This window comes from Cornus florida, unplaced genomic scaffold (assembly GCF_030987335.1).
Source record: "Cornus florida cultivar Cherokee Brave unplaced genomic scaffold, ASM3098733v1 CherokeeBrave_3.0.0_Hap2_Chr05, whole genome shotgun sequence".
Taxonomy (NCBI): Eukaryota; Viridiplantae; Streptophyta; class Magnoliopsida; order Cornales; family Cornaceae; genus Cornus; species Cornus florida.
Window position 1 is genome coordinate 87,120,280 of NW_026775575.1, and position 15,351 is coordinate 87,135,630.

Consider the following 15,351-nt stretch of genomic DNA (forward strand, 5'->3'; position numbering starts at 1 on the left):
AGAATCAAAAGAAACTAAAGAAAAAAAAATTTCTAAATAAATAAAAAGAAAAGAAAGGCACACCTCTATGAAGGACTACAAATAAACTTGTTTTTTCTTCTTTTTAATTAAATAAACCTCACTTACGAAAAAAAAAAAGAAAAAAAGAAAAAAAAAAATGGGGCTACATAAAACTCAAGGAGAATAGACTAACAATTACAACTATATATATATATAAACTACAACGTTACAAATAGAATCAACAATTCAGAAATTGGGAAGGGAAAGAGAGAGAATGAGTTTCCTTGCGGGGAGATTAGCAGGGACGGAGGGAGCCTATTTCTTGCAAGAATCCAAACACGCCGTAGGCCGTCTTGTGCAGAAGACCAAGACAAAGCTTCCTTCTTCATCTTCATCTTCATCTTCGTCGCCTAATTCGAACCCTTCTTCTTCTTCGTCAATTGAAAATGAAGCCCAAGCCGATATTCTTCCAGAGGTTATGAGGCACTATCTGCCTTCCAAGATCTTCCAACCACTGTCTGATTCGTCTCTCTCCACTGCATCCAAATGGGTTCTTCACCCTGATCACAACAATGGTTTCTCTTCTGTGTCGCGCGATGCCTTGAACCCCCTTCGGGGTTACGTTTCTCTTCCGCAGGTCACCTTTGGCCCAAAGAGGTCCTTTCTCTTCTTTCTTTTGCTTCCTATTATATTATTCTCTTTTGTTTGGTTGCTCAGAAATGGTAGGAAAATAAAATTCAGATTTTGGGTTTTTATGTTCTAGGCATAATTCAGGTTGGTATTTAGCTCTGTTGAAGTGAGAAATTTTGTTGATAACCGATAAAATGTGCAAAAAAACCAAGTTCGCGTAGAAATTGTTTGGCTTGGTAATTCTGAGCAATCTGCTTGGTTGGTCAGGAAATGTGGGAATTGAGAGTGAAAGTTGAGATTTTGGGTTTTAATATATGGGGTATAATTCAAGTGCATGTCTTATAATTCAAGTATATGGCATAATATTCTGCTTATATTTATCATACGGTTCAAAGAAACAAATGGTGGAATTCAAGTCTTTGGATATTTGCGTGCATAGTCTTGCAATATTTTTGTATTATCTGATATATTGGATTATTTGGGATTACAAGTTTGGTTAGTTTAATCAGACTCGGGGTTCTCAGAATTTCCTAGTTTTATTCAAATAAATAATGTAGAAACAGCTAACTTGTCTGTGGAATTTGAGGTTTTCATGAAATTATTGGAAGATGTACTTGTATTTTTGGATTAGAAATGTTGGTTTCAATGCTGATTTTGGCTCACATGTGAAAATTAGGATTTTGGCTTTTATATATATATTTATTTATTTATTTCAGTGAAGAAACATACTTGCGATTGAAATTTGAAAATGTGTTTTTCCTAAAAACCAATTTGTCATGTAAATTCTGGACTTATTGAAACTGCTTTTAGATTAAAAAATAAAATTTATTGACAAATAAGTGATACTGTATGGAAGAATTCATTGGAAACTGAACTTTTCCCTCAGTAGTTGTTTGTTACATTGCTTTTGATCAATTAACACATATAACATGCAGATGGATGTTGCCCAATTCAGAAAACTCAGTTTTAGCCTCGACTGCGAATGACATGCGCCGTGATAAGTACACCCCCATTGATTCTGGGAAGTTGAAGACCGCAGCTATAGGGCTATCTCAAAGTAAGTTTCAGTCTTCTCTTTCGATGCTTCTCATTTGGTAGATCTAAATTTCTTTTCTTCAAGGATATTTGATCACTGTTAATAATAATAATGATAATAATAAACCATTTTTAACTATTTATATTTCTGTATAAACTCGAACCTGTTCAGAACTCAACAAACTTGATGGCTAGATGAGTCTTGAGTTGACAATATTAGCTTCTCATGCTAAGTTCAACTCGATCCAATTACGATCTGACCCAAAATTGACTAATCCTCCCCATTACCACCCCTGAACCTGTTTCACATCTATAGTTCTCACCTTTCTGTTCTATGATCCCCCAAAACCCAAGAAGAATCTCAATAGGGAGTTGTTGAGACCTTTATTAGGGACTTTTTTGTGTTACCCAAGTTATCTACATCACTCTTCTCTCTTTAATAAACCCAAACTCCAATTTATGAATCAGGCAGGTAGCCGCATACAGTTATAACCAAGATGTTCAAATTGATTAAAATTTATTCATAATCTATCTAATACATCATTGTTTAAGTTTGATTGATTTACTATTGATTAAAAAACTTCACGGCTATAGTAACTGATTTGAAGCATACTTTGGCTGATATTTCTGATTCCATTAGATTTTTGTTACATTACCTAATACCACAATTTAAAAGTATACTTATTTTATCCTTTTTTACCTTTGTTTTGTAATTATTTTTACATATCCATACCGTTTGTATGCACTTAATGGGTTATGCAATGTTCTTCATTGATGAGTGAAACTTATCATAAATTTTATTTGGTATTATGAATTTATATTGAGTCTTATATTGTATTAATGTTTTTTTTTTTTTCTTTCATACAATTAATTTGGCTGCCCTGAATTGAACTTCCCGAGTCTGCCCGTGGAAGAGGGGATTTCGCATAGATCTAGCTATCCTCTGTGTTCTATGATCTATCAGCATATTTTTATTTGATCCTATACTGATATATATTTTACTGGAAAGCATAGCATACGTTAATTTCTATATTGTGCTTTGCATTTGAATCTTAGATGCATGATGCTGTTCAATAAAAAATTTAGAGCAATTTATTTATTTTTTGTTTTTTTCGTTACACATGAAATGAAAATAGAATACTTACGGGCTATATATAAATTACATTTTTTTATGTATAAGTGGAAAAACATAATGCTAATTAGTCAATATAATTGGCAATTACTTGTGAGTTGTGATACCAGCAACTCTATCCGTGAGCAATAACTTTCTTGTTTTATTGATATTATTATCTTGTCCATTCTGCATTTTCTTTGTGCACCAGTTCTTATGTGTTCAAGTCCATGTAGTAAAATTTAAGAGAAAAGCACAATCCCAATAATTAATTTACCTAGTGAAATTCTGCTTGAAGCCTCATAATGACGGGTATTTTTCTTCGCTTTGACATAGTTGCAAAGGCATTTGCTGTTGCTACTGCTATTGTTTTTGGTGGTTCCACCTTGATGTTCGGACTGGCAGTCTCCAAGCTAGAGTTGCGCAATGTAAGTAAATGATTAATCATGCATTCATACCTTGATTCCTGAACTTTTTCCACAACATGGACTTCTACATGTCAAAAATTAGTAATGATGATTAAAAGGAGGGTATCCAAGTCCTTTTATTGTGTGGATGCAGTCACTAACACACTTGTGCTCTAATTTGTTTAAACGTTAAATTAATTTGGTTATTGAATTATTTGGTTTTTCATGTTGCGATTGTTTGTGCAAAGATTTGTATCCAATATAAGATTCAGATACATCAAGGCTGATACAATGTGTGGAACAAATTGTTCAGATTATTTCAATGAATTCTTGTAACTGACTAAAAATGGATATAGATTAAAAACAATTGAAGGGGAAAAGAGACATGAATCTTAGTTGGCTAATTACAGTCTGATTGTTGCAATTACTAATAGTGGAAAATCATTCATTCATTGCTTTGAAATGATTTCAAGGTAGAATTCAAATGATTATGTTCTGAAAATCACTGAGAACCTTTAGTCTTGTCCAGTGTTTCTTACTTTTGATTGTTCCATGTCATTGAGTATATATTACTCTTACTGGAGACATATATATAGGAAATTTTGGTTACTAGGTCAGAGAAATTAAAGTCCCGAAAAGCCTCAACTAATAGCACTTTGTTCAATCTTTCAATTGCATCTGGGTGACTGAGGGAATTGCATTGTGTATATACAGTAAACTATTTTTATTTATTATTTTTATTTATTTTTTATTTTTTCTGGAATAATGGACCAAGGGATGAACGGTATGTGATCCTAAGATCAATGATAAAAATGGAATAATGGAGCTCAACTTTGTTAAGAATTCTGGTGACAGTTTCTTTATTGTCTTTATCAATGTGTCGGAATTTGTGATATAATTACATGAAGTTGTGCTATACTTGACAGAGTGATGACATCCGAACTAAAGGAAGAGACCTGGTTCAGCCAAGATTTGACGTGGTTAAGGAGCAACTAATCCCCTTAAGAACTTGGGTATGTCAAATCAGGAAACTGAGTGAGATAATTCCAAGTTTCATACTTGCATGATAGTTGCTTACCTTGCATACAAACTAATTCAGTCTTTCTGATATCAGGCCGAAGACATGTCAAAGAAATGGCATTTCGAAAGGGAAGAAAATACGAAAGAGAGAACTCTAATTAAAGAGCTTTCGAGAAAAATGGGTGCGAAGACGACCAACTGATTTATTCGTTAAATTATTTCTCACAATGCTTGGTAAAATAGAGTTTGATGATTGTGCTAATGGCTGCAGCCATAACGCATTTTATAAGCGTCTGTTGTTGTATTAATAGTTTGCTTTAAGGTGTATCATGTATTGAAGAAAATAAGAGTCTGTCTGTTGTATTAATAGTTGGCTTATATGGTACGTGATGACATTTACTGTTTGGACCTTCATTAGGTGTAAATTTATCTCAATTGAAACACACGCACAACATTTCACAATTTCAATGTAATATAGCTTAATGTTTCTATCTTTTCTGTCCTGTAAGTCCAAACCAGTTGAGAGTGCAAGAAACATATTGTGGCAATGAAGATTATGAAAGCACCTCTACAAACCAATAAATGTATTTACTTTTATAATCAGGTCAGAATGGCTAAAAAAACCAAAAGAACGTGTGACCTTCTTGGGTTATTCAACTGTGGAGAAAAATCGAATTCATGTTATCAAAAATTTTCTTGCAATGCGTTAAAGCAACCCATTCTGCCTCAAAACTGTTTTTTGTACCTGTTGGAGCAGATAAAATATTTATGTATACTCCTTGTTAGTTGAACAACACTAGGATTACAGGGTCTCGAAGTATTAGATGTACGGCTCCATAACTTTCAGGTCACAGTAAAGCAAACTTACTATATGTATACACATATATCTATATACATATATGTGTATATATATATATATATGTAGGAGATATAGGAGTAGTGACGCTGAGTAATAGCAGAACGGGCCCAAATCAGACTAGTCTTGGGTCTAACTTAAAGAATCAAACGAAACAATAAGAGCCCAAATCAGACTAATCTTGGGCCTTGGGTAATAGAATCAACCATAAGACGAAACAAAGATAAGTCCTGCCCAAATCAGACTAATGCTACATTATTGACACGTGGGCAGTTGTACTCCTAGGTCTTCAACAGCAGGTGACTGTATCAGGACATTGGGCAGTGACAATTTGGATAAAGTGAAGAAGATAAACCTCCCTCTTCTAGGGTTTTAGAACCATTTTCCCAATCTTGCTCTCTTGGTTGGAATCAGCGAAGCCGATCCCAATCGACCCAATTAGAAGCATAAAGGTTAGCATTTTTTTGTCTACTTACACATCAAAATTCGTAGTTCTGTCTTTTGGGTTCTTGGATATTATTTGTGGTTTAGTACCTAACACATATGAGCATTTGTGTTTATTAAATTCTCTCTGTGTCTTGGTATAACTGGATCAACTGATTTTAAGAACCCCTTTTTTCTAGGGTTTTGTGTGTGTGTGTTTTGTTGTTGTTGAAAAGTAATGGGTGTTAAATTAGTCATCTTTAACAAAAATGTTTGGTAGTAATGAAAATGTATGAGTGTTGCCAACTCCTAAACAGCATACCAGTGAAGTTTGATGTCGAGAAATCAAATCATACGATTTTTTAAAAACAATGAATGAAAACTGAAGGTTCAATTGGTTGTAGAAAATTGTTTCGATGATGGTCGCAACTGTATTTCTATCCAGTTGGACATTCCTTCAGTTAAATTCAAGCTCTAGCTTAAACTTCTCCTTTTTAACAGTAAATCATTCAAATGTTTTTTCTACAACCACCATCAAAGCCTTTTCCCAATTATTTTGGTCTGGCTACGAGAATCCTATATTTCCATTCTGCTCTATCTAAGGCCGTGGCCTCTGTAAATCATGCAAATGTTTTTTCTGAAATAGCCAAAAAGGTAAAACAAAACAAAACAGATAACAAAAGCTGAATTTTTAGAAAAATAATTAACGAAAGCAATACGGCGTGGGTGGAGCATCAGATGTGCAGTTAATAAATGCTTTTACCTGTGTGATTGATTTAGTGAAAATATGGAGAAATTACTTTGCCTACCCTAAGTACTTGGAGGAAGGAATTGTTGGTTTGAGTATTAATTTAGCAAAGTTTTATTTTAAAGGTTTCATCCAGGGCTTAAGCTGTGCTATGTTTGAAAAACATATGAACGTTGCAACTCACAACTCATACTATCTCTGCATGCTTAAATGGTATTCCTAGATGATTCATTTACTCTCGGCTCGCTTAAATAGTATAGCCTAGATGATTCATTTACTCTAATGTCACACATAGGACTGCGCACATGCTTCTTTGAAATTGTAGCTTACTAGATAATATACTTTTCACTATGTGATCACGATTGTATATACATTGAAACTTTGGAGGTAACTTTGGTTATTTTGACCAGGTGCTATATGTTATAAAGGCACAGGAATTTTGTCTTAGCTATGGCAAGTGTGATTACATCTCCAACCTTTAGCTCGTTCTCCGCCAAAAGAAGCAGCAGAGATTGTAGAAAGCCACGTAGTAGTCTTGGGCAGTGTCATGGTATAAAGGCAATGGAGATAGAGAAACCTCTGGAGGAACTGTACAATGTGAGGGTGGAAAGAAAAGTACCTCCAGAACGGCTTGCGGAGCTTGGGGTTTCTCGATGGTCAATATGGAAGACTGGCAAGTGCAAATTGCCCTGGGACTGGCAAGTAGATCAGTTGGTTTACATTGAGGATGGGGAGGTAAGGGTTGTGCCTGAAGGGAGTGAGCGCTTCATGCAGTTTGTGGCTGGTGACCTTGTTCGTTACCCTAAGTGGTTCGAGGCTGACCTCTTCTTCAATGGTTTCTACCAAGAACGTTACAGCTTCCGAGCTTTTGGTGATGACTGGTAGCTGTCCATTACATATCTTGACTTGGCTCCTCTGATAAGATATTGATCTTTCGTCTTCTTTCCTTATTTTAATACTATAAACTTTTTGTACTTCAAAAATCTAATTGATGAGTGACGTATATTATGGAACTAAAAAGAAATGGTCTTTAACATTCATGATTCATCAGAATTCCTGCAATTCATGTCTCAAGTAAATCCGTCTTGTTCTAATTCCTGTAGGGAGATTGTATTGATGGGTTAATTCCAATCTCCTCTGCCAGAAATAGTCAATTGCATATATAATCCATGATGAGCTAACGAATACTACAGAAAGAACGGTTGGTAACCAAGAATAGAAACTTTCTTTTCTTTTACTGTGGGGGAATAATTTCAGATATTTGTTGGTAACAACTTTCACAGATATGCCTGCATACTGGCAGAAATCCTAATGTATTGTTGGTAGGGATGGTGACGGAGATGGTGGTGACAATGCTGCATGTGGTTTTGTGGCAGTGATATCCTGGTAGTATTATGCTAAATGCTAGTAATTGGTTATTCGAAAGAGCAAATTTTTTTTTTTTTTTTTTTTTACCCCGCAGAAAATTTAAGGAGTAATTATTTTTTAATTTTCTTTTTGGGATAACTATGATTCCTTTTGCTTTTAAAATTTAAAATAATAATAAAAAATTGCTTTCTAAATGTGATGCTATTGCTACTCTCTGCTAATTGCACAGCCACCAAGCAATAGTTGGTTCAGAGCAGGCGATTGCAGACCAGTTATGGGAGCTGCCTCTGCTAATTGCACAACCCCAAAATAGAAGTTTCTTACACTCCCTTTTTCTATTGTAATCAGCAAACAAGTCTGCACTTTCTTACATTAATGCCCACCCTCAAAAGAATAGACACAGAAGAACATTTAGGCCTCCTTATAGTGAAGAAAGTGAACTCTATGTGACGGATTGTATAGAAGCTAAATGGAGTTTGACATCAAACTGCAGAAGTTTTCTGGTAAAGATTCTTTAGTTTGCATACCGGACAGAAACAAAAACAAATAAAAATGATAAAGACAGCAAATATCAGGATCAAAACACTAAGGAAACAGATTATTTTGCTTCATTACACAACAAATATCATCAGGTGGGAAATCCGAACAGACGCTTTCTGGGAAAAAAAAATAATCCGAATAGGCACTACTTTAAATCAGATTCTTTATGATACACACAACTAGGCCTCCATGGCTAACATCTTACAAGATTAAAAAGGAATGAGCCATCAACCCCAGCAAAGGGGAAAAAGGAAGGGACCGGGGGAAGAAAGTATCCACCTCAGTATCCACAAAATCTCCACCTTCACTTGTCACAACCACCTAGACAACTTATATGCAGTATATGCTAGTGAAGTTGGGGCTGGCCAATAGCTAAACTGCACCCTTTGGATCTGTTGATTGCTGAAAAGGGTAAATTTGTTTTTACGGTTTGCAAGGTCTGCTGATATCAACTACCTACAGTTGTTCACGGATTTGTGTTGGTAGCAATAGCAACTGAAGAGCCGAACCTAGAAACAAGCACATCCTCACTGCTTACAACCTTGGAGGCTGCCACATCTTCCAAGCGCTTCCAGAATGATTCCCGCTTTTCCTGAGTCTCCTTCTCTTTAATTTCATCCTCTTGGAATCGGACTAGGCAATCATCAAAGAGTGCTTGGTCAGCATCCGAAAATATCTTTCTCACATTAAGTGTCAGGCTCCGAACAGCTTGGTTCCAGTGACTCTGCGAGTTTCTCTCCAAAGCAGGAAAAATTATTGGCAGTATCACTTGACAATTCTGTGTGATCAGATTCCTTATGTGATCATTGTTCCACAGAAACAAGGCACGCTCAGCTACCTGCCAGATAACACCAGATACATTAGGGAGAACAAGGAACACATAATTCCTATTCAGGATAAACGTAGTAATATACAAAATTTACAATGCGTTGATTTTTATTTATATGACACGGTGTTTACTCAAATCTTCCAATGAATCAAGGCAAAGAGAGTAGAAATATTGATTCACAGCTAACTTTGATCCAATTTTTTTTTTGGATAGGTACAGCTAACTATGATCCAATTACATCCAAACCCCTCTATTTGGGCCCTTAAATGTTTGTTATGTCCTTATCACAACTCCCATCCATGCTATTTTTGGCCTTTTCTCCTTGCAACACATCCACCCTGAAAGGAATCTTGCTAAAGGAACGGATAACAGTGTTAAGGTTGTTTGAGGTGCTGCTAATTGTATGCTTGATTGAATATGTACATCACAGTTCCAGCTCTCATAGTTGACTTGTGAGAATTCCAAGACACAAGTGAGCAAAAAAATGTGAACATCGGGATGAATTTCTGGAGAAATGCAAAGAAAGGATTGTCATAACAAACTCGTGAGATATGAGTACGATATCAAGCAGAGCAAAGTCCTTCCGGGTAATAATTCATTTGATGCTAAGTGAAGACTAAAAAATCCACTTAATTTAAGGGAAAAGAATCTGGAATTAAAAATTAATGTAATATCCTCCAAAACTATGCAAATAACTCTCGTTTCCCAACTTGAAAATTGGTGCCTATGGTCTTGGATGGTAAAAAAGTAATAACAAAATCTTCAATCTCTATTGAAAAATGATAATAGAATATTACATTAATAGAATGAAACGATAGACTCGGCATTATGTCAAGAAACTATCTGACCCCAATGAATGTAGACAGTCAACTATTAAGAGAATAACGGAGCAGAGAAGCAAGCATGAATAGATCACACGTACAAGCAGCAATCAAAATCTAGGCTCTTTTTGTTTAGATGTAAAATATTTTTCAAAAAATATTTTTTTATTTTCTGGTGTTTTGTTGTCGTAAAATATTTACGAAGAAAAAAAAAATTAAAACTTAACAAAAATAACTTACCCATCAATTTTCAGCAAGTTATTTAACACGCCCCACCCGGTGGACTTGGCCTCAACCTCTACTTACACCTTCCCAAACATCTTCTTTGAAAAAAATATTTTACTTCGAAACAAACGGAGCCCTATTTTGAAACATTTAGCAGGAAATTCAATTTTTGCATATATACATGCGAGTCAAGTATCAAATACTTCATGGAAAAAAGAGGTCCTGATAGGGAATTGTTCATAGAAAATAATAGATTATGATGGCAGTGATTAAACAATTTAAACCTCAAAAGAATTTGGAATTAGTAAAGTCAAAGTGTATTTGCAGGTGGATTTTAAGGAAATTTGCATGGCTTTTCCAGCTTATGAGCAGCCAGTAGCCATAAACTTCTTTAGTTGTCTTTATAACAAAAAATATAGGAAGATAATTATCAAACAAGACCTATAGTGGATATATTCAATAATTGTATTCTAGATTGTCACCAAAAGCCAATAACATATGATGGTGAAATAACATTCTTGCATGTATATAACTTCCATCGCAGCTTCTTGTCTTCTCTGCAAGTAAAATTACATCCAAGTTCTCGTAAAGCATATGCAGCACACTGCAATAATTACATTACTTTCTCCTAAGGCCATACCATTCTCTTGACTTCAGTTCGATAACCTGCTACTAATTCTTCTGCTTCTGGTAAATCGAAAGGTAATCTTTCACTCTTCTAGGGAAGAATTAGAAAAGTGACAAACCCTGTAGGTTGATGCCACAAATTCCATCCCCAAAAACCATACTTTGACTACGCTTCAACTATATCAACTGTACTTGAACTGTTTGATACTCATAGTCAGTGATGACATCACTGTTCCCATCAATTATTACAGAACAGGACATGAGATTTTCACCTCATACGGCTCCTTGAGGGTCACAAATAAAACTAAAGACCCATTCGATATTATTTATCTTGATATGTTTGTAGGATAGATAGAGTCAAAATCTATCAAAAGATCCCGAATTAGACCAATGGAATTCTGTACGCTTGATTTATAATAAATAAACAAAAAGTGCTTCTAAATAGATATAATTTTTTACTAATTTTCATTTTCTTTTTGTTGTGTATGAGTGGTAACTTAATCTTTCAATAAAATACATTTTGCAGCTCCAACCGAAAGTCTCTTGAACCTGCAGTGCAACTGAAGGGTAAGTTAGTTTTAAACCAATAGAGACAAAACTTCCGCATCATGTACTCTGTAGTCATTTAGTAACTTTAAATTTTTGAAGGTAGGGCTAGTTCTTTGACATATCAGAACCAAACAGCTGTAGCATTGATCAAAAAAATGTTAAGTGGAAAGACTATATAGAAAAGGAAAAATGCTGTTCATATCTGCTAAAATCGCACGTCAAATTCTGGCGGCCAGGCCAAATCTGCTTTGTTCTATTCCCGTATCCAAAAAAACAAAGCCCCCTGAAATATATTTGACAGAGCCTAAAGAGTAAAAAAGATGGTTGGTTTCTGGATAGTTCTATGAATGAGGCCAAGAGCTAGCAGAACATTGTTCATATTCAATGCAACCATGTTCATCTGGTAAGAATTTTAAAAAGTAAAAAGAGAGGATAAAAAAAGACCGGCCAACATATGTCAACAATATTAAATTTGGGCATGTTTTGATACAATCCGGTTTAGCTCCTTTCCAATAATCTTCTACTAAAATAACAAAAAAAACTCCGTTTAAATTCTAAAGAGAAATCCATATCTATTTAAACATGATAAACTTTGGGGGTCTATAACAATTTTGATATAGAATATCCAAATTGATGCAATAGATTATCATCTAACCGAAGCATATGACCGATACATCCTTAACCATCTTATATTGGGTATACCTGGATCAAGTCCAAGAATGACTTCTTCAGAGTCCAATTTGGAAGTTGAAACGCTCTGTTTCTAGCAATATGCTGCCATTTCTCATTTTTCTATTATCATCTCTTGCATCCGAAATTATGCATCATCATGTGCTCAAAAGAAATTTCTTACTTAATAGCCTACACTTCTACAAGCCATAAGGATATTTTCTCCTTCCACTACTCAACATTTATTGACATCAAATTTTGTCAAACAACTAACATCTAAAGCAATTCAACAAAGCTTTACTCCATTTATTGAACAATCATAATGTTTAACTTAATGAAAGTAACATATTAGCTTCATCTTGTATCAGTGCTCCCTCTTAAGATAGTTTATTTTTCTCATTCGCCGTGCTTACGAATCATTGCTCCCATCTAAGAGTCTCTTCTTCAATCATCATGCTTATGAGTTTCACAGAACTCATTCATGTCAACAACAAAAAAATAAATAAATAATTATAATTCTCATCCCAAATATGTCAAACTCATTACCTATTTGGAACATAGTGAAAAACAACTAACAAAAACAAAAAGCCCAATTCATGGAAATCACAGAGGAAATTAGAAAAGGAAACAAAAATAACCTAAAAAAGTTTTTTTGACAGGATAAGAGAGGCCCTTTTGCCTGCCTGCTCTCCTCAAATGATCATCTCCACATCAGTTTATCTTCAGCACAAACTCCACACCTTGAACAGTTGTCAATACAAAAGAAAAACTGAATACCCACTTTAATCTCCATGCATCCACTCCCCACCACTTCAAATTTCATTACTTGCTCTTCAACCTTCTTTATAGACCACATCACATGGCATATAAGGTCCATTCATCTAACTAAACTATCATTAACCTAGTCTAGGACAAGGTTATCCCGCAATAGTTCAAAATTCTAGAACCAGTTGGTAGAAAAGGATGTTTGTTCTCATTAACAATTATGATGTATTAAGTACCCACCACAAGATGATAAAAATAACAAAACCAGCAAAGATGTGGAGAAAGCAGTACCTGAAAATGTGAGCTGTTGAGGCAGCGTCCAATCTGGCGGAACAGAGGGACCATACAGCGCTGAAATTCTGCAGCCTGGGTGGTTTCTAGAACTTCCTCCAACTCACCAAGGAACATAACTTCCTTTGAACTGTTAGTCATAGGCCAGTACTTCAGAAGACCTCGGATTACCGTGTCAGCCAGCTTGAAGTCTTTTTCCACAAATTGAGTTATGCAATATGAAAGTTGCTGATGGTACACTGACGCACACTTGGGCTTGTGAAGAGGAATCAAGGCGCGGACAAGGAAAAACTTGTGTTCTTCCTTCAAAGGCAAGGCAAACCCATTAATTATGCTGCCCAAGATCTCGAGTAACTCTGCTATCCCATTATGCTTCTCGGTCTCGTATATGAAATGATAGAAAATATTGTTGATAGCTTTCCTGATAAAAGGCCGATGCACCATGAACTTTCCATAAATGCGGTGTAGAATTGTCTTCAAGTACTCCCTCTCTCGTTGGTCCTCTGAATCAAAGAGGTCAAGCAATCTCAATAAAAAAGAATGGTCAATGTATCTTTTAGCCAGCTTAGCATCTGTCTCCGATGAGGCCACAAATCTAAGAAGAAATTCATACACAATCTGAAGATGGGGCCATGCTGGTTCCATCATTGGTTCCTCCTCTTCTGGGTCATATATATCTGGTAATTTGTTGTTATGATTTGAGGATGGTAAGGTTCTGAATAAATTGGCAGCTATCATTTTCGTAATTTCCTCCATTGTGATCTCATTAAATTTAGAAGTTGCAGAAGAAACATAATCAACAAGTTCAAGCAATGTCTGCCTCTTTATTTCCTTCTCTTTGAGATTCTTTGAGGGGTCACTAAAATCAAAAACAGCCCAACACATATTCAACTTTCTAATAAAAAGGCTGTGCTTTTCGGAGCTGGGAACATCCCGGAAACTTGGCAAAGCTTCAAATGTGACAGAATTCATCACCGAGTCCACTTGTACAGCCATGGGACCTGACTTCTTCCCTTGATCCGACTTAACCGTACTTGATACTGGGGCATGAGTCCCATTGCTAGAGCGAGACACACCAGAACCAGAATTCGAAGGTTTCCCAGGAACAGCATTACTTTTCGAGCTGTTGTTTAGCCCAACTCCTACGGAATTGGAATTCGAATTTGAAGAATACATAGACGAAGGAGCACTGCCATTGTGCGAAGACTTTGACGATGGCTTCCGAGGAAGCTTACCCAGTATCTGTTTAATCATATCACGAAACCCTAAATACGAACCCTTTGGACAACAACAATCAAAGTGTCCACCTTGAAATACGTACGTTCTCAAAGCAAACCATATGTAATTAATTATACAAAAAGAAAAAACCTAGCTAGAAGCTCATACCTAGCACCAACATGACATCGTCGCTGTTTGAGACCGTCTACATCGAATTCTAATCGCAACTGTTTTCGAGAACTGAACTTTGAAAATCGAATGCTTTTGATCTTTAACTGAATATACAGAGTGAGACGTGAAAAAAATTGCGAGAGAGAGAGAGAGACAGACAGGACTTACACTGATGATTTGATTGAAGATCTGAGAAGAAGCTACAAAGGACAATGAAACACTGGAATTGGATTGCCAATTGATCCGAAACCCTGAATTAATCAAGCTTAGAGAGAGAAAGCTGTGCTCGGCGGGCGTAGAGAGAGAGCAGGGGGAAAATAAAGCAAAAATAAACAAATTAAATAAAAAATAAAATAAACAAATAAATAAAAAGAAATGCTTGGCATTAAATATTTAAATATAAGAACTCTCTCTGGTTTGAGGCTACTAGACCGTGTTTGGAACATATGAAAATGAGATTTACACAAAACTAAATAAATAAATAAATAATTAACACTGTGTTTGGAATCCCATGAATTGGATTTCAAAAAGGATTTGACTTATTTCGAACAATGTGATTTAAAAAAGGAATTGGATTTGAAGGGATTTGATAAGAAATATTATAATTAAAGAAATTCAGGAAAAAATAAAAGAATTTGAAAGAATTTATTAACTAACCATTCAACTTACCAAAATAACCCTCCTCAACTCCAATGCTCTCTCATTTGGCCCTCTCAAACTCAAAATATGAGAGTTACTTCTCCAATGGACTCTTATTTGAGCTCTCAAAATTTGAGATTCTCAAATTTTTTTTCATATATGGCAGCTGCCAAATTTTTTTGGCAAGTCTTTCATTTCCCAAAATGGTGCCGTTTCTCACCAGTCATCACCCACTCGCATCTCTATATGTGTATATATATATATATATAATATACATATATATTATATATAATATATTTAAATTTCCGAAAAAAAAAATTATATAAAAAAATTAATTCACAAATAGTGGTAAAATAATTATAAAAAATTTGTTTTCTTTGGTCCTTTTTTGACTAGATATTTTAGATTT

General features: G+C 35.2%; 3 protein-coding genes across 4 annotated transcripts; 2 read left to right on the top strand and 1 right to left on the bottom strand.

Moving 5' to 3' along the window:
• Nucleotides 1-219: 219 nt before the first annotated feature.
• LOC132307390 (uncharacterized) lies at nt 220-4,704 on the top strand. Its single transcript, XM_059805123.1, has 5 exons — nt 220-657; nt 1,566-1,687; nt 3,113-3,204; nt 4,110-4,196; nt 4,298-4,704. The coding sequence occupies exons 1-5, from the start codon at nt 275-277 to the stop codon at nt 4,403-4,405; spliced, it is 792 nt and encodes a 263-aa protein (XP_059661106.1). The 5' UTR covers nt 220-274; the 3' UTR covers nt 4,406-4,704.
• Nucleotides 4,705-5,364: 660 nt separating this feature from the next.
• On the top strand, nt 5,365-7,254 carry LOC132307392 (uncharacterized). The gene is made up of 2 exons (XM_059805126.1): nt 5,365-5,511; nt 6,641-7,254. The coding sequence occupies exon 2, from the start codon at nt 6,681-6,683 to the stop codon at nt 7,113-7,115; it is 435 nt and encodes a 144-aa protein (XP_059661109.1). The 5' UTR covers nt 5,365-5,511; nt 6,641-6,680; the 3' UTR covers nt 7,116-7,254.
• A 930-nt stretch (nt 7,255-8,184) lies between these two features.
• LOC132307391 (serine/threonine protein phosphatase 2A 59 kDa regulatory subunit B' gamma isoform-like) lies at nt 8,185-14,718 on the bottom strand. 2 transcript variants are annotated; one of them, XM_059805125.1, is made up of 3 exons: nt 14,301-14,718; nt 12,915-14,156; nt 8,185-8,976 (listed from the first exon to the last, which is right to left on the bottom strand). In XM_059805125.1, exons 2-3 carry the CDS (start codon nt 14,088-14,090, stop codon nt 8,605-8,607), a joined length of 1,548 nt encoding a protein of 515 aa, XP_059661108.1. In that variant the 5' UTR covers nt 14,091-14,156; nt 14,301-14,718; the 3' UTR covers nt 8,185-8,604. The 2 variants fall into 2 exon arrangements, with proteins under 2 accessions (XP_059661108.1, XP_059661107.1); XM_059805124.1 differs by having other exon boundaries at nt 12,915-14,718.
• Nucleotides 14,719-15,351: the final 633 nt, after the last annotated feature.

Excerpts from the sequence above, each read along its gene's own strand:
- LOC132307390 (XM_059805123.1), top strand. The coding sequence starts at position 275 with ATGAGTTTCCTTGCGGGGAGATTAGCAGGGACGGAGGGAGCCTATTTC. Across the intron at positions 1,688-3,112 it reads AGCTATAGGGCTATCTCAAA|TTGCAAAGGCATTTGCTGTT; the intron begins GTAAGTTTCAGT and ends GCTTTGACATAG. Across the intron at positions 4,197-4,297 it reads TAATCCCCTTAAGAACTTGG|GCCGAAGACATGTCAAAGAA; the intron begins GTATGTCAAATC and ends TTCTGATATCAG.
- LOC132307392 (XM_059805126.1), top strand. The coding sequence starts at position 6,681 with ATGGCAAGTGTGATTACATCTCCAACCTTTAGCTCGTTCTCCGCCAAA.
- LOC132307391 (XM_059805124.1), bottom strand. The coding sequence starts at position 14,168 with ATGATTAAACAGATACTGGGTAAGCTTCCTCGGAAGCCATCGTCAAAG. Across the intron at positions 8,977-12,914 it reads TCAACAGCTCACATTTTCAG|GTAGCTGAGCGTGCCTTGTT; the intron begins GTACTGCTTTCT and ends GTTATCTGGCAG.